General features: G+C 44.8%; 1 protein-coding gene across 1 annotated transcript in view; it reads left to right on the forward strand.

Annotated features, from left to right (window-relative positions):
• Positions 1-26,311, forward strand: part of NAA16 (N-alpha-acetyltransferase 16, NatA auxiliary subunit) — a 2,694,704-nt gene that overhangs the window by 839,474 nt on the left and 1,828,919 nt on the right. The window contains exon 8 of the mRNA XM_044071699.1: positions 19,308-19,403. Within this exon, the coding sequence (XP_043927634.1) occupies positions 19,308-19,403 (96 nt within the window). The remainder of the gene's footprint in view (positions 1-19,307; positions 19,404-26,311) is intronic.

Consider the following 26,311-nt stretch of genomic DNA (forward strand, 5'->3'; position numbering starts at 1 on the left):
GGGAAAGCAGCAACACTCTAATTTCAAAAGCTGCTAAGAGAAGGAGACATCCAAGAGGTCCCACTAGATTAAGTAGAATACAGAACTTACTCATGATTTTTTTTAGTGCCAAATAAACAGGGGACTGGAGACCAGTTTTGGGTCTCTGTGTATTGCACAAGTCAATTCGACACACAAAGTTCTGGATAGTCATGCTTCAGTCCATTCTGGTCTTTCTGGGCAAGGGCAACTGGATGTGCTCGATAGATCTTCAGGATGCATACCATCACATAAAGATGAGGGATGATCCAGAAGATATTTACACTTCTGGCTAGGAGGCAGTCATTCGTCATTATCAGTTCAGAACACTGCTATTTGGCCTCACCACAGCCCGTAGGCTGTTCATCAAGTGCATGGCAGTAGTAGCAGCTCACTTGAAACTGAAAGAATTCTGGGTGTTTCCATGTATAGACAACTGGCTCATTACCACCTCAACCGGGCGTCGACTGATGGAAACACAATATCAAGTAATACAAATCTGTTCCTATCTCGGAATAACCATAAATTACAACTCTCACAACCAACACAGAGATTAGAACACTCAACTCAAGAGTGCAAACGATAAGAATGCATGTCAGGAAAATGATTTGCAGTACCACAGAATTTCAGCCAGATTGATTCTGCAAGCCCTGGGGTCAATGTCAGTGGCAATAATTTGAGTTCCTTTAGAGCGATTCCACATTAGAATTCTACAGTGGATGCTAGTGACACAGTGGTCCATACTTTATCAACCCATGTCAGCAAAGATGAGAATAACTCAAGTATGCAAGGATGCCTTTGCAAGTGGATGCAGTCGCGATAGGTATTACAAGGTCATCCTTTCATCCTCCCTCAGCCCAAGGCCATAGTGACCATGGATGCTTCACAGAATGGGTGTGGGGGAGGCATTTTCTGGGGAAAACTGTCTAAGGCACTTGGTCCCCCGAAGAGGCCAACTTGCATATCAATGTTCTGGAGATGAGTGGTGGTTCTGGCATTGAAAGCATTCCAAGACTCTCCCTTTTGGAACAGTTACAATCCAGACAGAAAAATGTCAATAGTTTAGTAAATCAAAATGCAGAGGAGAACCAGGTCTTTACCCCTATGTTGAGAAACCCTCAAAGTGTGGCAGTGGGTAATATCTTCCAGACGCTTTCTAATAGCAAAGTATATTCCGGGAAAGTCCAAAGTGACAGTAGGCAAACTGAGCAGGTTCATCTTGCTACCTTATGAGTGATTTTTCAGATATGATTTTACAGATATGATTTTCAGTCAGTGAGGCCAGCCTTGCTGCAATCTATTTGCCTCTCCCCTAAACAAGTACAGCAGTTTTTATGCCCTTATTCCCCCCACCGGGGGAATCCCTGAGGGATGCCCTACTCCATGATTGGCCCCCTAGTCTTCTGTATGCTTATCCTCTGACTCCCCTAATTCACAAAATGTTTTTTATTCATATGGTGCAGTATCTATAACATTAGGGAGTCCGCCTCCGGTTGACTCGTACGTCTGGCCATTATACCAAAGTTAAAATGCTACTGCGAAGCAAAGTGCGATTGCCTGCACCACACAGCATACGTTGGCCATAAATGGACGTTTGGTATAAAGCGGATGTTAGCATGCACCTACCTCAGAACTTTTTTCTGCCGCCTGTGTGACTGCCAGCCCCAATCGTTGGTCACTTGGCAAGTTGCCTTGTGCTTCACTTGTGCTCAGATAAGTACCCCAATGGGGGGGTTTTGTTACCTAATTGGCTACTGTGTTATTTCTTGAGTTAATGTCAGCTAGGAAGGGCAATTGTCGGTGTGGAAGGCAGATTCCACATAATATGACTCTCATGAGCTCTGTTTATTCTATTTAGGCCCAGAACACAAAGGTACATCTTGTGAGATTTGTAAGGCCTTCATCCCTAAAACTCTTAGGAGCCATCTCGCTTCCCTTTGGCTGTACTTGGAAAATCAACATTTGAAGTGCCTTGGACAGGATAATGACCTGACAGCAAGACCTTTGGAAGAGCCGCAAACCAAGAAGGCCAGAAAACCTTAATCTGAACCTACAGCTGCTTCCTCTATTCCAGGCATTCCTCCTGAGCATTTTACAAGGCCCGGACACTGCATCAGAAACCACAAAATCTCCTTTGAAAGGTACCTTGGGGGATGCCCTTAAGGAGACTGTTAGTACATCCCAGAGGGACTTGCAGGTGTCTGAACCGGGTGCTGGGGAAGACCACGGCTTATTTCCAAAGGCCCACATGGGGGTTACTCAAATAGTGGTTCAGAACATTCTCTCAGATGTCATTGAATGTCATCCGATGTCTGGCCCTCCTACACTCCACCGTAAGTCGGAGGCCCCAAAGAAGAAAAAAGAGCCTGCAAGCAGTGCCCTGTGACTGAACCCCTGACTGGTAGGCCTTTACTCAAGGCCTCTTCAATGCCTTTATGACCTTATGCCAGCTTCCAGTTCCTGTCCAGGCCCTTCCCCCCTCCACTCCTGGGGAAAAGGCCTCTAGAAGAAATTTCCTCTGAGGAGGAAGACTTCTCTAGGGATGAGTCTTTAACTTATTCCTCACAAGTTGCTTCTCCTCTGGGGGTATGCTTCCCCTGAGGAGGAGTCTAATGGAATAGATTCTTCTGGGGAGGACATTACTTTTGGGGAGACCATTTTGCAGATGAAGGATTTTTTTCAAATGGGACTGCTGTCAGGTCTCTGAGACACAGAAGAAGTATTATGACGTCTTGCAAATGGAGTCCCCTAACCACTCTGCTATTCCCCCCAGCCTGCCTGCTTTTTTAGATGCATTTTTGGCTGCCTCCAAGTCTCCAGATTCGTAACCTCCTGCCGCTAAACGCTCTGATAGATTTGCCTGAGGATGCTAAGTTCTTCTTTAAAGCACAAACGGCTGACCCATCTACCATTTCTGTAGCTGCAGATAAAACTTCCAAGTTGCTACCCTCCACTTTCTTGCTTCCCTCAGATAAGGAAAGCAAAATTATGAAGAGGTTGGGCAAAAAAGTTTAGACGTTTGCCACTTTGGCTGACAGAGCCATAAACTATCAAACCCATATGGCCAAGTATTCCTTGGTTGTTCTGGCAGATGCTATGAAACAATTTGCAGAACTACCAGATACCCATAACAAAGCCAAAATGTCTAGCATTCTTAAATCCTGCAGACAGGTTACTAGGCATTCCATGAAATGCACCTACAATGCCATGGAGGCCTCTGCCAAGGCAGCAGCATCAGGGACGGTCTTAAGGAGGTATTGTGGCCTTTGCCTGATGATATTAAAGCCAAGCTCATGGACACACCTTTAGACAACAAGACCTTATTTGGCTCTGTAGCTGCTGAGCTCTTAAAAGCATTTCAGGAAAAGGGGAAGGAGCTACAAGACCTTGGGTACGTTTTTGTTTCTCCTGTCTCTGTTTCCGGAGGAATTGCCCAACCAGGATAACCTTTGTGAGAAAGGCCTCTAAGTACCACCTCCCCCCAAAGGGAAAAAAGATCCCAGAAAACTGGCCCCTGCTAGGTCTTCCCCTTCCACACATTCCCAAAAGCAGTCCTTTTAGGCCAAATCTGGTAGTCTGTGACTACCAGGCCCTAAACCCGTCTAGCCCCCTCTCTCTTCACCTATCCCTGTCCCTTCCAGCTTGAAAACAGATTACCCAGGACTCTTGCGTCCTTACACTTAGGCTATATCATGGTTTGGGAATCAAGGCCAATCTTCAGAGGTATCCCACAACCCCCTCTAGACCAAATGGTTTTGTTTCCCTCAATTCTGCATTCCTTACTGTTCCAGGGTCGAAGAGGTGCCTCCATAGCAAAAGGGAAAAGGATTTTACTCCAGAGTGTTTTAGTCCCCAGGAAAGAAGGCCCCTGGAAGCCTATCTTAGACTTATCTCATCTAAACACCTTTCTCAAGGTCCCTTCCTTTCGCATGTTAACTCTTCCTACATTCTTTTCCCTGATTCTCCCTCAGGCATACATGGTCTTATTGGACAATAAAGGACGTCTATCTGCACATTCCCATCCATCCACACTTCAGGAAATTCCTATAGTTCTGTGTGGATTCTTTTCACTTTCAGTTCTGTGCTTTGCCATTTGGTCTTTCTAGAGCCCCCAGAGTATTCATAAAATGTTTGGCCCCAGTCATAGCTTTCTGCAGGATATTCAGATATTTCCCTACCTGGATGACCTCCTCATCCAGGCTTCATCAGCAAAGTTGGTGCAAGAGCACCTGCACTACACCATGTCCCTTCTGGAGGGTCTGGAGTTTAGCATAAACCTTCAGAAATCTTTTTTGACCCTCTTCCAAGACCATATCTTCCTGAGCTGCAGAATACTCATGGTCCAAATGAAAAATCCTCTCCCCTCACCACTTACTTTCAGGGGCTAATTCCACTACGGTTTCTGCCAGAGAGTTCCTGTGACTCCTGGGATTCATGGCTTCCACCATCCCCATGGTACCCTTGGCAAACCTACACATGAGGAAATTGCAGTGGTTCCTGAGGGCAGTCTGGAAATAACACCTTCGCCCTCTAGAGGTTGTGGTCCCCCTCTTACCCTGCTTAACAAAAGAAGTAAAGTGGTGGATTTCACAGGTTACAAAAAATCCAGGCCCCCCTCCCAACCAGGATCTGTATACGGATGCGTCATACACAGGATGGGGTGCAACCTTAGGGAATTGGAGGATGAGAGATGTTTGGACCCCTCTCATCATCAAAGAAATTAAGGCTTTTATCTTTGCTGTGCAATTTTTCAAGTCCAAAATCTTATCAGGAGTGGCTGAGATGATTCACAGACAACACCACAGTCCTCTTTTACATCAACAAGCGGGAAGGGGCAAAGTCCTACATCCTTTGCAGATTGGCTGTGTATACATGGGAGATTGCTCAACAGAGCCAAGTTTCTCTACAAGCCGTTTACATCCTTTTAGTTCAGAATGTGATGGCAGATTCACTAAGCAGGTCCATGACTCAATCCCACGGATAGATGTTAAACAGGGATATGTTCCTGGACCTGGTCCATCGATGGGGTACTCCACAAGTAGATCTGTTTGCCTCACCCTTGAAAAGACAGCTTCCCTATATTGCACCAGGATACACACCCCTGGGACATAGAAGGTGGACGTTCTTTCCTTTCCTTGGAAGTGGATGTTTGTGTATGCATTCCCCCTTCCCTCTTATTCAGAAAGTTCTGCTGAAGATTCAGAAAGAACAAACAAAAATCTTGCTGGTGACCCCCTTTTGGTCCCCCTTCTTTATCACCTAGCTAAGGGCAGTCACCACAAGTTACCCCTCAGGATGGATGTACTCACACAGGACAGTGGAACTCTCATACACCCTCAAATATCCACCCTAAACCTAACCCTGTGGGTGATAGGGCTTTGATTCCCTTTAGACACCTTTACACTGAGGATGTGCTACAGGTTCTGCAGGAGTCCAGGAAACCCACTACCAGAAAATCCTATCTATCCAAATGAAAGAGGTTTTCTGTCTGGTGTTTAAACCACATCTTACAGCCACGGTTTGTGGAACCACCAGTGGTCCTGTCTTACCTGTGTGTACTAATGAAAAGTAGCTTGTCGTATTCATAGTTTCATAGGTTCATACTAGGCTATCTGCCCTAGAGCATTTCTAAGCCTAGCCCAAAGTTTTGTGGCTTTCACCACCCCTTAAGTTGAAGGATACTATGCCCATTATTTTGCCGTGCCTCTGTCCAGCAGTGACACAGAGGTGATCCCTGGGGTAAACCTGTGATCTCCCATCCATTGGTCAAGATTTCTCTTGAACAAAGCCAGCGAGGTGCTCTGCCTCACATGTACCGGGATTTTGTTCCACAGCATAGGGAGTCTCTGGGTGATGAATCTGTCCCTCCAGCACGTCCTATTTATAACCGTGTTAAGGTTTAGGTCTCTTGATCTTGTAGTTCTGGTGGATTTAGATTTTTTGAGGTGGAGCATGTCCATTAATTCCGGGTTGGACATGGCCTTGTATGTCAGGCACAAGTCACCTCTGAGCAGAAGGTATGCGACTGAATAGAGCTGGAGTTCCTTCAGTTGGGCAGTATAAGACATATTTTTGAGACCCATTATCCTTTTGGTGAGGAATTTTTGGGGTCTTTCCAATTGCTGCAGGTGTCTGGTAAGATACATTCCGAATGGGGCATTGTACTCAATCATTGGTCTGATGAGTGATGAGTACAGGGGAACAATGACCTCCCTTGATCTGGATGTGAATCCCTTCATGATCAGGTGGGCAATGTAGAAGGTCTTCCTAACTACTTTGGCAACGTGAGTGTCAAAGGAAAGGTTACTGTCAACCTGGGTCCCCAGATCCCTGATAACCTCTTCTGTGCTTAGTGGATTGCCACCTATATGGTAGCTAGGGGTAACCTTGTTTTTCCCGAAGGGTATGACTATGCAATTTTTGGCATTTAACTTTAGGCCATGGCTCTGGCACCAGTTATCCGTTTCTATGAGACCCTTCTGAAGGATATCTGTGTCTGATGTGTTTTCAACTATGGCACTCAGTTTGCAGTCATCTGCAAACTTTGTCAGCCATAATCCTCCTGTGTTTGCCTGTACTTCTGAAAAGTAGATGCCAAACAAGAGGGGGCCCAGGACTGAGCCCTATGGGACACCACTTGTGACCGGCTTGGAGTCTGACATGGCGCCAGCAACTCTGACCCTGTGGGTTCTGTCACTTAGCCAGTTTGCAACCCATCTTGTGACGTATGGGTTTACATTTAAGCTGGTGAGTTTTTCAATGATACCCGAGTGGGGTATTGTGTCGAAAGCTTTTGCAAGGTCCAGGTAGGCTGTGTGGACTGCCTTGCCCTCATCAATGGCCTTTGAGACTGTTTCGAAAAAGTCAACCAAATTTAAAAGGCATGATCTGCCCTTGACAAAGCCAAACTGGGTTTGATCCAATGTCTGTAAGTCCCTTATGTCATTATTTATGAGTTCCATTATGATCCTCTCCATAGCTTTGCAGACCAGGCTTGTTAAGCTAATGGGGCGGTAATTTCCAGGGTCCGTGGAAGCACCGCCTTTGTGAAGTGGGACCACAGTTGCTGTACGCCACTCCTTGGGTATGTATCCTGAGGTGAGGCTAAGATTAAACAGCTGCCTTAAATGCGGGTTTAATTCCTCATTGAGTTCGTGGAGCAGACAGCCTGGGACACCATCTGGTCCCATAGATGCTGTGTTTTTCGCCTTGGAGAGAGCAGTTTTCACCTGTACATGAGATGTTTGGGAGGCTACATTTCGCTGGGATAGATATCTCTCCTTTTGGGGGGGAGGGAGGGGGATTTGCACTGAACCTGTCAGCCAGTATGTTGGCAATGTCTGTTGATTCAGTGATTATTGCATCATTTTGAACTAATTTTGAGCATATCTGGGAGTTTCCACCCAGGTTTCTAACATAGCTAAAAAAGGCCTTATGATTGTTTTTTGTGTCTTTGGTGACTTTTCTCTCAAAATTTGCTTTGGATGATTTTATGAGTGATCGTAGTTTTTTTTACTTATAATGATCAAGGGTGTCTTTCCTTTTAAGTATTTTGCTCTATCTTGTAGTAGCTTTCTCCTTTTATTGTAGAGCTTGTTTATGGCTGGGGTCCACCAGACTGGGCGCTTGCCTTTGGTGGTAAGGGTCTTTGTTTTATTTGGGATTGCCTGATCCATGCAGTCCTGGAGGTGCTGGTAGAAGGCATTTGTAAGTGATTCAGCGGCTTGGGTAGTGGTTTCCACTGGCTCGGGGGCCTTGAAGGATACCACACCAGTCTTAAGAAGTGTGAAGTCGGCTTTTGAGAAGTTCTTCACTGTGGTCTTATTTATCTGGGGTGGGGGCGGGATATGGACTTCCAGTGAGATTAGTTTATGATCTGATCTCACCAATGAGGGATATACGTCCGGTGTTGAACATTTTGTCCCCATGTTTGTGATGATGAGATCTAGTATGTTTTCTCCTCTTGTGGGGATGGTGACTAGTTGTTCCATGGCATTAGAGTTTATGAACTCTAGGAACCTTTGGGCTAGAGTGTTGGAGCTTGAGTAATGATCCCAGTCTATATTCGGGTAGTTGAAGTCACCTAATATGATGGTGTTTGGAGATACATTTATACCCTCCAGTGTCTTCAGGAAAGCTGTGCGAGTTTCCTGAGATTGAGAGGGTGGCCTGTAACAAGCTACAAATTGCAGAGCAGTCTTGCCTATGGTTAATTGCACCTGGATGGTCTCTGATGCTTCGTGCGTTGCCACCAACCTGGAGGTGTGGGTATCCTTGATGAATATGGATACCCCCCTCCTTTTGTGGTGTGGTCCGGATTTTGGGACCGGAACGCATGATATGAGGTAAAACCTGATAGTGCCGGGGTGCTCTCAGGAGCCTTGAACCAGGTTTCAGTCACAGCACAGACATCGATGTTCTCCATACTGAGAAGGGCTTCGAGTGCGTGCATCTTGAGATTGAGACTTCTGGCATTGAGCAGCATTACCCTTAGTATTTTTTCTTTTTTGCGTTCTAGGGTGGTAGGTTTAGAATTTGAGCCTTGCCTAAAAAAGGCAGTATGGGGGTGGCAAGAGCCTTTGCCAATATCCGGAAGCCTAGGGGTGACAGGTGCAAGCCGTCCTCAAGCAGCGTGGCTTGTCCAGCATGTCATCCCAGGCAGACAGACATTGGATCCCCTTTGAATGACACCAGAAATTAAGCCAATTATTAAAGCTGATCATCTTGTCTCTGCATTGTGGCATCATTCTTGGTGAAGGTAGGATACTGCTCAGGGTCAGGGTCATACCAGCCTGGGTTACATAATCAGAGAGCTCCTCTGTCTCTTTTCATGTAGTCCAGGGAGGTACGTCTCAGGTCATTCACACCAGCATGGACAATGACTGAGTCATACCTGTACTTGCTGTTGAGTGACCTGAGTGCTTGCGTTATGTGGTGGATTCTAGCGCCCGACAGGCAGCTTACTGTGACCTTCTCCTTACTCAATGTGGTGAGTGGGGCGTCAGTGTGTCTGACTATGGAGTCACCTATGACGAGTATGTCTGGCATTGTGTTTGGCCTTAAGGGCTGTGACTGTTTGGCACACTGACTTTGTGATCTATGTGCTGCATGTGTTGTGTCATGAGGTGGCAGTTGTTTGGGTGTCTGCTTTGGTGGCCTCTGCTGTTTTGGTAGATTTTTGATCAGAGCCTCCGAGTATGTCTTTGTGTGTTTGTGTATGATTTGAAGTTTTGATAGTACTATGTGAGACTGGGTTTGTGGTGTGTGAGGTTACCTTCTCATCCTGTCTGGTCTTGCCAGTCCTATGTTGAGAGAGCTCAGCCTCCAGTTTGGTTAGATAGTTGCATCTCTCGCATGTATTTGTGTTTTGTGGGAGAAGGAGAGGGTTGTCTGTGTACATGAGGCAATTGTAACATTGCCTCAATATTCCCAGGTTCACCAGCTGAGCAGGGGAGGATGCTAGCAACTGACCCCTCGACATGCTAGAAGGAAAAAAACAAAACTTTATTGTGTAATTGGGTTCGAAAAAGACTTCGAGGGATGTGGGTGATTGAAAAAGGGGTTTTAGGCTGGTGGGGTACTATGTATAAAAAAAAGTGCTATATCTGAGTAAAAAGTACTTTAGGAGCAAGTGCTAAGCTTTCCAGATAGAGAATAGACTACTTTGAAATCAAGTAGAGCTAACCTTTTCAGATAGAGAATAGGCTGGTTAGATTACAAGTAGAGTTTAAGAAGAGCTGTTCTAAGGGAAAAAATGAAGAGTGGACTTTAGGTAGCCTGAATAGTTTAACCTTGATTACCCGCCGCTGCTCTTGTGTGCTCCTGTGGCAACTCCGCGCTATTTTTAGCGCTAAAATGCATGAAGCGTGCTTTATAGCAGGGGGTTGAAAAGAGTTAGGAATTGACCCAAAATGGCCAATCGACTACTAGTTACTGGCTGAGACCACTCCAAAAATGGGCTAATAGGCTTGCTCAGTGCTCCCCACTCCCACTGGTGAACAAATCAAGGCACATTTATATGCCATCTCAGCATGTTTACCTTTAACTCCACCCTTGGTGTCCAGGTTGGAAGTCAAACTATTCCTGAAAGTAGTTTTACATATCATACCACCAAGGAAGCCAATCTCTCCCCCTTAGGATCTCAATTTTGTGTTGGAAAAGCATACCTAAGCTCCTTTTGAGCCAGCTATGGGCTCTTCTTTACAACACCGCACATGGAAAACTGTTCTCCTGGTGGCTATTATTATTATCTGAGCCAGAAGGGTTTCTGAACTGCATGCCCTCATGGCATCATCCCCATTCACAGTTTTCCATTGGGACAGGTTATGCCTATGTACCAGTCCATCTTTCATGCCCAAGGTAGTGAATGAGCTGTCGCTAAATCAGGCCATCAGTCTCTCTACCTTCTTCCCTTCTCCACAATCCTCTTGTGAAAGGATCCTTCACTCTTTGGATGTGCACAGACAGCTCGGATACTACTTAGCAAAGACCAAGCCCATCCGTAAGTCAGTTAGGCTCTTTATTTCCTATCACCAAAGAGCCCTGGGACATCTTGTTTCCAAGCAAACTATTTCCTCCTTGATTTCTAAAGCCATTACCTTCTGTTACACCGCAAATAGGAAACATCTCCCTTCTCTAGTTAAGGCATACTCCACTAGGGCTTTGTCTTCTTCTGGGGCCTTTTTTAAAGGTTTAGATCCAGCTTCCATTTTGGCAGCAACTACATGTTCATCTGTTCACACCTTCACCAAACGCTACAAATTGGATACCATCTCCAGGTCCAGGGCAGGATTTACCAGGGCTATTCAGCATGGATTTGTGGAAAATATCCCTGTTCCTCATCCCAATCCTTCTTTTGCACGAGCTTTGGCATTCTCCTTCATGTTATGGATACTGCAGCATATAAATAGAAGGACATAGAATAATTATGGTTATGGTAAGATTTTACACAATGTCCTTCTCTTCTATATGCTGCAATATAGTTCCCCCTCCCCGCCTTCCCCCTGATACTTGTTTGACTTCTGGATACTCGCGCCCTTTAGGCTGGTACTTGGTGGCATTCAATTCTGAGGTAGTTGCGTGCTGATGTCCATTTATGGCCAACATACGCCGAGTGATGTGGGCTGTCACATGGACCTTCGCAGTAGCATTTTAAATTTGGTATAATGGTCAGATGCATGAGTCAACAGGAGGCAAACTCTCTCATGTTATGGATACTGCAGCATGTAGAAGAGAGGGATATCTATGGTTATGGTAAGATTTTCACAACTATTCTTTCCTGCAGAAAGCATCCCAGTTGAAGGGCAAAGTCTTCCTCATTGCATCTTACTGGCTCAACAGATTGTTTCTTTTCCCTTGGCCTCTTCTATGTCCACCTTGGATTCTGGATCCAGTTACAAACCTCCTGTCTCATCCAACAGGCAGGGTTCACCCGGATATCTCAAACATCTAACTGTGTGGTTTCTCCAATTCCTTTTAATAGCCAGATAACCAATGCTCTCTTCCCCTGTCTGTTCCTTACTTTTATCTTCCCTTAAGCCCTCTACTAGGGAACACTACAGGAGGAAATGGAAAAGATTTGTTTGGGCAGAACAAAATCAGATAGACCCCCTTCTCAGCTCCAATTCAGTCTGTTGTGGAATTTTTGGTGAGTTTCGTTATTGAGGGTACTAGTTTGACAATTAAAGTCCATCTTGCAGCAGTCAAACATTCATGCTGGATTTCAAAATTCTTCCCTGGCTTCCTCTAAACTGTGCAAGGCCTTTTTGAGAGGTACTTTCCTGCTAAGACCCTCCTTATAAACACCCCATGCTACCATGGGATTTAAATTTGCTGCTGCAAGGCTTAATTCATTCGGTCTTCAAACTAGCAGCTAAACTTGACCTTAAATTCCTGACCTGGAAAACTATCTTATTAGTTACAATTACATCTGCTGGAAGAATTTCAGAACTTCAAGCATCATCTTCTAAGCCTCCATATTTGATTTTTCATAAGGATAGGGTCATGTTGCGTACCAGAGCTTCCTTTCTTCCTAAGGTGGTGTCCAAATCCAACCTCAATCAATCCATTAATTTGCCAGTATTCTTTCCAGGATTTACAAATAAAGGGGAGTATATGCTGCAGTTTTTGGATGTTCATAGACAGTTATGCTTCTACTAACATAAAACAAGAGAGATTAGAAAGACAGATCAACTGTTTGTTTCCTTTGCACATACCAAATTGGGTGAATCAGTTACAAAGGTAACTCTAGCTAGATGGTTGACAGTTTCAGATGGTTTCATGTGTCTATAATGAATTGAATCTCCCCTTACCAAAGCCATGAAAGTTTTACTCAACCAGCTCTATTGCAACATCATCTATCTTCTTCCAGTGTAGAGCCTCTATGGACGATAAATGTACGGCTGCAACCTGGTCATATCTCATACTTTTATCACTTGTCAGATAAAGAAGTTAAGTACTCACAATAATGTCCCATCTGTCCATTTTCATTCATCCTCAACTCCCTACCCACCAACTACATCCATTTTTAATGGATGACTTCTGGAGGAATGAGACGCTTCAAGGACATCAATGTTCTTTGTATTGAACTCCAGTTAGAGGCATATCAGTTGTAGTCTTCCTGTCAAACAGCAAACAAGATCTGGAAGATGTTAGGGGCTGGTGCATTACGGGTAGGGAAGGAGCTCAAGAGTTTTTGAGGCCACGAGCTAGTGTAATGTCAAAGTCAGATCCAAGGATTGGATCTGAACCCATTAGTTGAAGAATGAAAATGGACAACATGGATAGAGTGATGTTCATCGTGCATACAGCTGCAGTCATAACAGATGGGGTTAGCTTGCCGTCAGGCGTGTCCTCGGTCGGCCGAATTCCAAAGTCTAGGTCCGGCGTCGGTTGTCGTCGCTTCTTCCCTGACGTCAGTGCAGCAGGGGTATAAAAGACCCAGCCAACGCCATCTTCTTCAGTCTTTCTTGCCGCGCGGTGCCCGAAGCAGAAGCAGTTCGCAAGTGCCGGTCGGCCAGCTCCTGAGATTTACGAAAATATTTCAGCCGAAGTCTTCTTGAAAGCTAAGTACCCGTTGAAACTTTTCTTGCCTCAGACCGATGTCAGACAAAGTTAATAATTGCATTTCATGTGGGAAGCAAATACCGCATAAGGATTTCCATTCTTTCTGTATTCCTTGCTTAGGCCCAGACCACGATGTCTCGGCCTGCCGTTTTTGTGCTAGATTCAACAAACGCACTATTAAGCGTCGGGCGGAGTTCGCCCACCACTATTTTGGTAAAAGATTTAATTACATTATGTCGTCGGATACTCCGACTCCAGTTTTGAGTAAAAGACGCAAAGATAAGGACCGACATACGAGGTCCGCGACTTTTACAGACACCACGCTAAAGCCGACTACCGTTGCTCCGGTTCTCAGCGAGGCACCTATGCAGCCCCTGAGTACCGATGACGCTTCATTACCGGTGTCTTCTGTGCCCTTGGTCGCAGGCTCCTCGGCCCCCATTCCGACTACAGATACCGACGCCACTCTAGGCGGGGAAACTCAAGAGTTTAGACAGGCCTGCCACTTCTCAAGGTGTCTTCAGGCCTTCCTTCTTTTCCATTAAGGCCTTCATAAAATCTAAAGCAGCCATGAAAACTAAAACACAAGGACCACAGACCCACTCTCAAGGCCCCATGCCTAAAAAACAGATGCTCAAAATGGCTGAGGATTTGATTACTCTTATCAGGGGTTCTCAACCCCCCTCGGACAAAAGGCCCAGATTGGAGGAAGACTACCCTTCCTCAGATCAAACCTCTATTACCTCGAAACATTCTGAGGACCAGGAATATTCTTATTCCCCTTTTGAAGACTCTGATGCTGAGGAGTCCATTCCCTCGGTCTCCCCCCCCCCCTGAGGACTATTCTTTTGGGGAAACCCTACATACCTTGAGGGAACACTTTCACTGGGAAGGCCAAGATTACTCAGATTCCAAGAAAAGGCTCAGGGATTTTCTCTTGCTTCCACAGTACAGGCCTCTGGCTATCCCTCCTGTCTTAGATATATTAGATGATGTGTATGGGGGGAAAAGGTGTACACCTCAGCCACTTTAACCATGAGGGCATTAAACTGTCAGTTCCATATGTTAAAGTATCAACAGTTTTTGTTATCTCAGTTGAAAAGCAAAATGACACAACCTGAGCAACCAGATTTAAAGGAGTTGCAGGATTTGTTGCATAGTGCAGAGCAAGTGGGTAAACATACCTTGCAGTGTGGTTTTGATGCTTTAGAGGCCTCATGTAGAGCTGCTGTTACAGGGTCTGTCATACGTAGACATGCTTGGCTCAAAGAGCAAACTTTACCAGATCATGTCAAAGCTAAATTACTAGCTGCACCTCTTCAAAAAGATGTATTGTTTGGTGTTAAAGCTGAGGAGGTACTAAAGAAAATGGAGGAAAAGGCAAGATCAATGCAAACAGGGAAAGATTTCCTACAGGTACAACCTCCACGTTTCAGCAGAAACTGGCCTTCAAAAAATTGGTCCTTTCCAGCCACGGACAGACCTCAAAGAGGCAGATACAGGCGCCCGAGGGGTAGAGGGCAATCTCAAGGATCATTCAGAGCCAGACAATGGCAAGCACTTACCCCAAGAGGTGGAGAAGATAGATCACAGTCATTCAGAAAGCAGACACAATGACTTTCCCCTTTGCATGCCAAGCAAAGGTTTAATGGCAGCACCTTTAGGCGGAAAACTGGCATTATTTTCAAAAATTTGGCATATTGTCACAAAAGACAAATGGATCCTGGACATTATAGACAGAGGCTACAGATTCCACTTTCACACCCTTCCAGAAATGAGAGGCATGCCAAGCCTGCCACAAAATCAAAGGGCAGAGGCACAAAAACAAATTTCAGCTCTCATGGACATGAAAGCTGTTCAAGAGGTACCTGCAAAAGAACAAGGTCAAGGTTTTTATTCCAGACTATTCCTGGTACCAAAGAAGGACAAAGATTGGAGACCTATTTTAGACCTATCCATCCTAAACACATATTTACTCGTACCAAAATTCAAGATGCTCACAGTACAGCAGCTTCTTCCCATGCTGGGCAAGTAGTCTTGGCTGGTAACATTGGACCTCAAGGAGGCATACCTGCATGTCCCTATCAGACAAGATTGCAGAAGATACCTCAGATTTCTTGCAGGTTCAATCCATTATCAATTCTCTGCATTGCCCTTTGGCTTATCTACTGTGCCCAGAGTGTTTATGAAATGCCTGGCATCAGTAATTGCCTTCTGCAGACTTCAAGGGATACAAATATACCCATATCTGGACGACTGCCTGATCCAAGCGGACAGCAAGCACATACTTCTGAAACACCTGGCGTTTGTAATAAAACTATTGAACTTTCTGGGATACACAGTCAACAAAAAGAAATCAAAACTAATACCCTCTCAAACAATTTTCCTGGGTGCCAGCTTGAATAAAAACACCCAGATGGCCTACTTCACACCAGAGAAGCAAGGGCAACTATCTCAATACTTCAGCAAAATGGCAACCTTCACCAGGCTGGCTGCAAGGAAAGTCCTGCAGGCTCTGGGATTCATGGCATCTTGCATCCTGCTGATCCCATGTGCAAAGCTGCATATGAGGAAACTTCAGTGGTACCTAAAAAACTTATGGTCTCAACACAGCCACAGTTTGGAAACAATTATACCACTCATTCCATGTCTTCAAAAGGAATTTCTGTGGTGGGCTCAAGCATGCCAAAGAAACATAGGTCTCCCCTTCTGCATACCTCAAGCAAATCAAATCATCACAACAGACGCCTCGGACTACGCCTGGGGCGCACATGACAGATCAGTGCATTCAGGAAAATGGTCCCAAAAAGAGAAGCACCTACACATCAATCAAAAGGAAATGCTAGCAGTGCAAAATGCTATTATGGCCTTCAAAGACCTACTGCATCCAGGCCAGCTATTAATAAGGACAGACAACACCACAGTGATGTGGTACATAAACAAACAGGGAGGAACTCATTCATACCCCCTATGCAGACTAGCCATGTCCCTTTGGAACACGGCTCTGGAATTGCAAATCCAACTTCAAGCACAATTCCTGCCAGGGAAGGAAAACACACTGGCAGACAGCCTAAACAGAAATATGACAGATCCACACGAATGGAAGTTGCATCCTCAAGTTTTCGCAAAGATAACTCAGGCATGGGGACAGCCAGACATAGATCTCTTTGCTACCCACAGAAATTACCAACTGAAAAAATTTTGCTCAAGGACCTATCATCCACAGGCCTGGAAAGTGGACGCACTTTCTTTCAATTGGACAACAGTGACAGTCCATGCCTTTCCACCTCTTCCTCTGCTGCCCAAAGTTCTATTAAAAGCCAGAACAGAGAGGCCAAACATGATTCTCATTGCTCCAGACTGGCCAAGACAACACTGGTATCCACTCCTGAAGAGTCTGACGCATTCCCCTCCATGGATCCTGCCTCTAGTGCCTCTTCTGTTGTCCCAGCACAACTTCAAAACTCTTCACAGTCAGCTGAAAACCCTCAATCTAGCCGCATGGAGAATCCCTTGATTTCCCAACAGACCCTCCTCTCCAAGGAGGTGCAGGATGTCATCTTGGAGGCCAGAAGACCTTCTACTAGAAAAGCCTACTCCGCCAAATGGAAACGGTTTTGTGCCTGGAATCAGGAAAAGGGCCAGAATCCCTGGGTAATAAATTTACCTCAAATGTTACAGTACCTAGCCGAGATGTTAAACAGTGGACTTTCCTTCTCCTCCATCAAGATCCATGCTTCAGCCATTTCTGCACAATACAACACAGATCCTCCTTTATTCTCTCATCTTCTCTTAAGACAGTTCCTCAGAGGGGCAAAGAATATAAAACCCCCAAGGAAACCACCAGTACCTGCTTGGGACCTCAACTTCATTTTGGAAAAACTGACCCTGCCTCCATTTGAGCCAGCTGCTTCAACAGAACTGCAATATTTGTCATGGAAAACAGCCTTCCTTCCGGCTATCACCTCAGCACGCAGGGTTTCAGAACTACAGGCCCTCATGGCTGTGCAACCTTTCATCATTTTCCATCAGGACAGAGTTTCCTTACGAACCAACCCTTCCTTTATGCCAAAGGTAGTATCCAGTGTAGCCTTGAATCAGACTATCCACTTACCTACCTTACCCTAACCCACAAAACAAAGGGGAAAGACTACTACATTCCTTGGACATTCACAGACAACTTTGTTATTATTTGGACAGGACAAAGCCATTCAGAAAATCCGAGCAACTCTTTGTGTCCTATGCTACGGGTGCTCAAGGAAAGGCTATCTCCAAACAGACAATCTCAAAATGGATAGCCCACTGCATACGCTTTTGTTACTCATTTCATGGAAAAACTGTGCCTTCAAGCATCAGATCCCACTCCACAAGGGCCACAGCTACCTCTGCAGCTTTCCTCGGGGGGGGGGGTTCCTACCAAGGACATTTTGGAAGCAGCCAGTTGGAGTTCTGTGCACACTTTCTCCAAGCACCATCACCTTCCACTTTACTCTAAATCTAGAGCGGGCTTTGCCACAGCAGTCTTGCAGAGCATCCTTGCTCCTCCTAGTTCCACTTAGTGCCTGCCACCCCTTTTTAGCTTTGGGATTCTACCCATCTGTTATGACTGCAGCTCTATGCACGATGAACATAGTACAGTTTTGTACCTACCATAAATGTAGATGTTCGAGTGCTAATGCAGCTGCAGTCCAGGTTTCCCTCCCTCCATCCCCTCTTGGGACAGGCCTTATGACAAACACCTTCTCATACAATCTGATTGGGGTATTCTTTTATGGTGTATTTGCTTGCAAACTACTGTTTTTTGATTATTCTATATTGCATTATTACATAAGTTTAATTATGTGACTGGGAGTGCAAGGGCAGATGATTTTTGTTTATTTTGTCAATTGTGTTGTCCATTTGAGTAAAGTACTGCCATGTGAGTCATATCTTGTTTTTTTTCTTTTACTGACTATCAAAGCCTCAGCTGCTTGATTTCCCACCATGAAGATGAGCCAGTCATGGAGAAGATGTCTTCCAGGCCACTATTATGGGTTTTCTATTGGTACCTCTACCCTGATCTCCCTTGATGAGTTGGCTGGTTCACCTCCTAAACAAAAACCTGCTGCTGCTGTGTCATAGATCATGCACATGCTTCTAAACACATTTTAATGAAAGCCGTAGTAAAAGTATGCAGCCTACCAGCCCATTTTGCTGCATGATTTAAAACCCAGCCTGTACCAAGTGTCACTATAGCAGTGGACTTGACTAGTACATTGCTCAGTTTGATACTTTATCTCAGCTCGTCAGGGTCACATTCAGGGCTTTATCCCTCAGCTCTTCAAAGTCAGCAGTCTGTTTTCCAATCTTAACATGTGTATTATGGTATGTTTGTTTTTATTTTGATGTATGCACATGTCCAATCTGGAGAATAGTGTCTTGGATCAATGCACCTTTGACTGTCAGCATACTTATTACTTTGATTAAAGTTGTTTGTGGATATGTTTTTTTTAAGAAAAGTTTGGGAACCGTTAGTGAGCTAGGCTTCTGCTATTTCAACCAGTTACAGTCCAGTAGGCAACCATTGCTTCTTTCTTAGGCTTGATCAAAGAGTTGAGTGTATCTGACTTACTAAGAATCATAAATTGTGCAAGGAGAGATTGAGGAGCTTGAACTTAGGTGTGCAGGCTGACTCTTAATCTTATCCTATGTCCTGCTGCCCATTCACAGAACTTAACACAAGACATCTGGATGAAGAAAAAAAAGTAATGTGGGAACAGAAATCCAAAATGAGGGACAGATTTTAATTATTGCTCTTAAAACTTAGGAAGTTGCTAGAATAATGGGCTGTGTGGTAGTGTGCATTTTCTGAAGGATATGAAGTCTGAAACTTGAAATGGCTGTCTTTATTTAGTGACATCAATTCCCAACCATTGACAGAAAAACACAAAATTTATGCGGAACAGACCAAAAGTATGATTCAAAAATTTGAGCACGCTGCAAAACTCAGGACATTTGAGACATTACACATACCTTTGTTTTAAGATGGAATTGTTAAAATGTTATTGCGATGGATATGTAATGAGAAGTGACTACGTCATCATTTTCCCTATACATACTAGCCATCTTAGTTCTTTCATAATCAGACTGTATGCTTCTCAGAAATATATATTTTATTTTTCCCGTTGTGGGGAAGGGTAACAGCTACTAACATGTATGGTCTTTGTTTCACTTACCGGTTGCAGGCACTTTAGAGAAAAGACTTCAGATTTATGAAGAAGTTTGTAAGAAGCATCCAAGAGCATTGTCACCACGGCGGATACCATTAAACTTTATTGCAGGTATTTTGCACCCTGTCATTGCTTTAAAGATATGAAGTATTTTGTTGGTTATATAGCATCACTGACAGGTTAACTTACTAATTCACGGCCTCTGCATATACATTATGCCATGTAATGAGATGTTAAACACTGTTGATATGATGAAAGTTGTTGTTGTGTCTTTCAGCTTTTCCCGGTTAGGGGTCGCCACAGAGGAACTTCGGTCCGCTAATGATTGGTAGTTGATTTTTACGTGCCGAGTTACCAGCCCTGACGCACAACCTTCAACGAAGGTATGCCCATTCACGCATGTCTCCACGCAGAAGACGGTCTAGCTGAGAATCGAACCGGACAGCATCTTACTGTGAGGCGACAACGCTACCGCAGCACCACCACTAAAACACCAAAATCATTTGTTGCAATTTCTGAGAATTAGAGCCATCAGTTATGCATGCTTAGCACAAGCATTTCACTGTCAAGTGTGAATGTAAATCAAATCAGAAGTGGACAAAAATCAGACAACTGAATGTGCCAAAAAAACAAAAGAATATAAGGAGAAGGATCGGATAAGAAGCAAAGAAATGTGAAAGAGGAATAAATATTGTGGCAAGTACAAAGATCTAGCAAAAATAACTATAGCTTCTGGGCAAAAGTTGTGAGTAATGATAAAACAGAGCACTGGCAGAAAAATATACTTTAATGATGAGCTACAAAAAAACAATTTTGTGAAAATCCTTCTTCAGGTCAGACATCCATAAACCAAAGACGAACTTATAAAAGGTTTAAGACAGTCAGGTATTGTAATTACATTATTCATTACATAAATATTTTGTATGAATTTAAAGGAGTAGTGCTTGCTTAAGCCAAATACTTGCTGTAAGATAACAGTTATTTCCTATAAATAACAGCTGAATTGAGTGCATAGGTTAAAGAGTTAAGAACTTAAATTGAATTCAGGCAACGTGCAGAAATATATGCGAAAGTGTGTGTGTGTATGTATGTATATGTATATATTTATATGGATCTACTGTGATTCATCGAAAATATACTTACCCGAATCGCACATCAGTGACCTCACTTCTACAAAAGACTAAAATAATGAAACCCGGATCACTGACAAGTAAACGAATAGTAAGTAACCAGTTGACTACCAGTACAAAACTAATCTGAACACATTCAAACCCATCCAAGTGGGGGGCTTCACCCCCTCACTCCCCTTAACCAAATATAACAACTACAAGATTGCACTACATTAGAGAAAAGGACAAATATGTTCATCGTGTTACCCTGCTGCAGTCATCACACTTGGGTTATCCTGCCGTCAGGCGGTCCCGCAGTCGGTCCAAATTCCAAAGTCTTGGTCCGGCGTCGGTTGCTGTCGCTTCTTTCCTGATGTCAGTGTGCCAGGGGTATATGAGAGGCATCCGACGCCATTTTCTTCAGTCTTTCTTGCCGCGCGGTGCCCGAAGCAGAAGCAGTTCGCAAGTGCCGGTCGACCTACACCTGAAATTTTCAAATAGAGTTTCAGTCCGAAGTCTTTAAAGCTAAGTACCCCGTTGGGGAACCTTTTCTTGCCTCAGTCCGATGTCAGAAAAAGTTAACAATTGCATTTCTTGTGGGAAGCAAATACCTCATAAGGACTTTCATTCTTTTTGTATACCTTGCCTAGGCCCAGACCACGACGTCACTGGTTGTCGGTTTTGTGCTAGGTTCAATAAGCGAACTATAAAGCGACGCTTTGATTTCGCACAACACTACTTCGGTAGAAAATTTAATTACACTATGCCGTCGGAGCAACCGACTACCGGCGTGCATAAAAAACGCAAAGATAAAGACAGGCAGCCTAGATCCAAGCCAGACTCCAAGGCCTCGGCTGGGCCGGTTGCCGGTTCTCCAGTTTTCAGTGAGGCGCCTACGCAGCCCCTGGCTACCGCTGAATTGGATCCCCAGACCGCTTTGGATCCCCCAGCAGAGAGTTCTAGGCTGACGCAGCCATTTTCTTTAGGCCCTACCGACGACATTGCAGTAGGAGAAGCTGGTGCTGTAGAAACACCTTCGTTTTCTGAAGGTGTCTTCAGACCGACTACTCTCACCATAAAATCTTATGCTAAGCTTAAGACTCCTCTAAAACCAAAAAAGCCTACACTTCAGTCTCCAGGTCAAGGCCCTATGCCTAAGAAACGGATGCTTAAAATGGTTGAAGATTTGATTTCTTTGATCAGGGGTTCCCAACCCCCCCCCGACAAAAGTCCTAGACAAGAGGAGGATTATGCCTCCTCTGATCAAGTGTCTGTTTCCTCAGGCTCCTCTGAGGAACAGGATTACTCCTTTCTCCCTTATGAAGATTCTGATGCTGAAGACTCAATTCCCTCAGCTTCTCCCCCTGAAGATTATTCCCTTGGGGAAACCTTACATACCATGAGGGAACATTTCCACTGGGAAGGTCAGGACTACTCCGACTCAAAGAAAAGGCTCCGAGAGTTTCTTTTACTCCCCCAGCACAGACCACTTGCTATCCCCCCAGTTTTAGACATTGGGATGATGTTTTCTTAGAATCTAGTCTAAATCTAGATTCTCTGATTCCTGCTCCAGCCAAACCAGATAGATACTATAGAGTGCCTGACTCTCACAAATTCCTATACACAAGCCTTGTTGCTGATCCAGAGACAATCTCCCAGGGTCCCAAAGGGGCTAAGGATTCTATGGCTAAAAATCCTGTACCCTCTGAAAGGGACTCCAGAGCACTAGATAGGTGGGGGAAGAAGGTTTACACCTCAGCTACTCTAGCTATGAGAGCACTAAATTGTCAGTTTCACATGCTTAAATACCAGCAATTCCTAATGTCTCAAATAAAACAAAAGATGGGCACGCACCCTCAACAGTCTGAATTCAAGGAAATGCAGGATCTGTTGCATGCAGCTGACAGGTGGGCAAACATATTTTACAATGTAGTTTTGATGCCTTGGAAGCTTCCTCTAGAGCAGCTGTTACTGGGTCTGTTATACGTAGGCATGCTTGGTTAAAGGAACAATCTCTGCCTGATCATGTTAAAGCAAAGTTACTAGATGCACCCTTACAGCAGGATGTCTTATTTGGGGTTAAATCAGAGGAGGTTTTAAAGAAAATGAAGGATAAGGCAAAGTCTATGCAGACGGTCAAAGATTTCTTACAGGTACAGCCCCCACGCTTCAGCAGAAATTGGCCAACAAAAAAATTGGTCCTTTCCAGCTTCTGACAGACCACAGAGAGGTAAATACAGACGCCCAAAGGGCAGAGGACAAGCACAAATCCCTTACAAACCTCGCCAATGGGGCACTGCAACACAGAAGGGAGGAGAAGACAGGTCCCAAACTACTAGAAGGCAAACATAATGACTTAAACCTCAAACTGCCAAGCAAAACTCTCTTGGCAGCTCCCTTGGGAGGAAAATTAGCACTTTTTGCAGACAACTGGCGCATCGTCACAAAGAACAAATGGGTCCTACACATTATCTCACAAGGATACAGATTCCATTTCCACACCTTGCCAAGGATAAAAGGAATGCCAAACCTGCCACAAAATCAATGGGCAGAGGCACAAAAACAAATTACAGCTCTCGTGGACATGAGAGCCATTCAACTGGTACCTACACAGGAGCAAGGCCAAAGATTTTACTCAAGGCTCTTTCTAGTCCCCAGAAAGGACAATGCTTGGAGACCCATTGTGGACCTTTCAGTTTTAAACACCTTCTTGCAAGTACCCAAATTCGAGATGCTAACACTACAGCAGCTTCTTCCCATGTTTGGCAAGAAAGCTTGGCTAGTAACGTTGGACCTCAAGGAGGCATACCTGCATGTGCCTATCAGACAAAATTGCAGAAGATACCTCCGTTTCATTGCAGGTTCAACCCATTACCAATTCTCTGCACTGCCCTTTGGCTTATCTAGTGCACCCAGGGTCTTCACAAAATGCCTGGAACCAGTAATTGCATACTGCAGACAAAGAGGAATTCAAATGTACCCATACCTGGACGACTGCCTCATCCAAGCAGAAAGCAAGGACATTCTCTTACAACACCTGGCTTTTGTAAAACATCTTCTAAGTTGCCTAGGGTACACAGTAAATGAAAATAAATCAAAATTAGTGCCCTCACAAAATATGATATTCCTGGGTGCCAGCTTGAATACAATGGGCCCAGATGGCTTATCTGACGCCAGACAAACAACTACAATTAACTCAATACTTCAGAACAATAGCAACAAAGACCCAACTCCCTGCAAGAAAAATTCTGCAGGCCTTGGGCTTCATGGCATCTTGCATACTACTAATACCATTTGCAAAACTGCATATGAGGAAATTACAATGGTACCTAAAAAGCGTATGGACTCAACACAGCCACAGCTTGGAAACAATGATACCTCTCATTCCCTGCCTTCAACAGGAGTTTCTATGGTGGTCACAGGCATGTCACCTCAATAAGGGTCAGCCTTTCACCCTACCCCCAGCCAGGCAAACGATGACAACAGATGCATCGGACTATGCCTGGGGGGCACACATGGCGTTGAAGGCATATGGACTGCAGATCAAAGGAATCTGCACATCAATCAAAAAGAAATGCTAGCTGTACAAAATGCTCTGACAGCCTTCAAGGACCTCTTACATCCAGGACAGCTTATCATAAGGACAGACAACACCACAGTAATGTGGTACATAAACAAACAAGGGGGTACACACTCCTACCCTCTATGTAGGCAAGCAGTGACCTTGTGGAACACAGCACTGGCTTACCAAGTTCAATTACAAGCTCAATTCCTGCCAGGAAAAAAGAACATATTGGCAGACGACCTAAGCAGAAACATCATGGATCCCCACGAGTGGAAACTGGATCCACAAGTATTTGCAATGATAACTCAAAAATGGGGGCTCCCAGACATAGACCTGTTTGCAAGCCCTCAAAACTATCAGCTAACAAACTTTTGCACAAGGACTTTTCACCGTCAAGCTTGGAAAGTGGACGCACTCTCATTCATTTGGAAAATGCTGACAGTATATGCCTTTCCTCCATTACCCCTTCTCACAAAGGGGCTGCTGAAAGTCAGGATGGAGAGACCCCGAATGATACTCCTTGCCCCAGACTGGCCTGCCAGCACTGGTACCCACTATTAAGGAATATGGCCCAGGGCCCGCCATGGATTCTACCACAAATTACCCATCTGCGCACACAGCAAGACAATCAGATTCTACACAGCCAGCTCAAAACCTTAAATTTGGCTGCATGTCAAATCACCTAAGCAACCAGCCAGCCAGCTCCTCTCTCACAAGCTGTTATGGATGTTATTCTGGAGGCCAGGAGGCCCAGCACCAGGAAAGCCTACTCAGACAAATGGAATTTACGCCTGGAACCAAGCTAAAGGCCAAAATACCCTTCAGCCTGACATACCTCAGATTCTGCAATATTTAACTGAGATGTTATACAAAGGGCTTTCTTTTTCATCTATTAAAATCCACGCCTCAACTATTTCTGCTCACTACAACACGGATCCTCCCTTATTTTCACATCCACTCCTAAGGCAGTTTCTCAGAGGGGCCAAAACATTAGGCCTCCCAGGAGAGCACCAACACCTACTTGGGACCTCAACTTTGTTCTGGAAAAACTTACGCTACCTCCTTTTGAGCCAGCTTTCTCAGCTGACTTAAAGTTTATATCATGGAAGACTGCCCTGCTGCTAGCAATTACTTCAGCTAAAAGAGTTTCAGAGCTTCAGACACTAATGGCAGTAGAGCCTTTCCTCATTTTTAATCAAGACAGAGTTTCTCTACGAACTATCCGCTCCTTTATGCCTAAGGTAGTATCCAGTGTGTCTCTAAATCAAACCATCCATTTACCCACCTTCTTTCCAAATCCACAGAACAAAGGAGAAAGACTCCTGCATTCCTTGGACATTCACAGGCAGCTATGTTACTACTTGGATAAAACTAAGGATGTTAAGTTGTCAATCTCGCCTTCATTCTTGCTTGATGGGTTCGGAGCCTAGCTCGAGAACTCCTTTACCAGCTCGAGGCAGCCCCATATCCCATGATGCAAGGCAGTAAATACCCAGATCTCGAAGTCTTCTCTTTACCAGCTCCTGGTAAGTAGTTCACATTGTGATATTTCAAGCCCCCTTTTAGTTTAAAACTAATTTTGTGATAGTTTAAATTTAATTCTACCCTTTTTCTGACAGAAATCCCTGTCTCTTTTAATTTTTGTTATTTTCCCTATCCCATCCCCCCCCCCTGTTAGGGTGTGTGTGTTGGTGTTTTTATAAAATACCTCTTGGTATTTTGTTTAATTTAATTTTGACTGGTGTGTCTGTGTGTGTTGTGTTTAGGGACCATGTCTAAGGAGAGGGTTTCAGGTTTTAAGAGTGACTCACTCTGTCAGAAGATGTCTCTGACAAACGGTCACACTTCTTGCCTGTATTGTTTGGGCCCTCTTCACCTGCAGGACTCCTGTGCTATTTGTCACCCTTCAGCCAGAGAGTCCTGCAGGAGAGACTTGATTCTCAGGGTCTTGTCTCCACAAAATCAACTAAAACTGCCAAGGCCCAGGCTTCTGTTTCTAAGCCTGCGGCCTCGGCTCCGACTCTGGAGCCGATTCTGGATCCCACAAGCTTTCGCCGCCGATGGCTATCGGTGAATCTGTTTTGACCACTTCGATGTCGGCCGACACCCATGTGGCGCAGGCATCGGTGTCAGCTCGATCGGCTCCGCGGCTGGAGCGTCGGTGCCGACAGGATCAGTAGTATCGGCTCCGATGGCCCATTCCAGGAAGAGGTCGAGGTCTCCCTTCCTTGAGATACTTTCGGCCCGCTTTCGCTCTTCTATCGGAACGCGCCATCGGAGCCGATCTTCAAGGGTCATCAGGTTGTCATCAGACCTAGAGAGGAGAGTGGAGTGGTCAAGTCACA

Source organism: Protopterus annectens, chromosome 5.part0 (assembly GCF_019279795.1).
Source record: "Protopterus annectens isolate FY-2018-M chromosome 5.part0, PAN1.0, whole genome shotgun sequence".
Taxonomy (NCBI): domain Eukaryota; kingdom Metazoa; phylum Chordata; order Ceratodontiformes; family Protopteridae; genus Protopterus; species Protopterus annectens.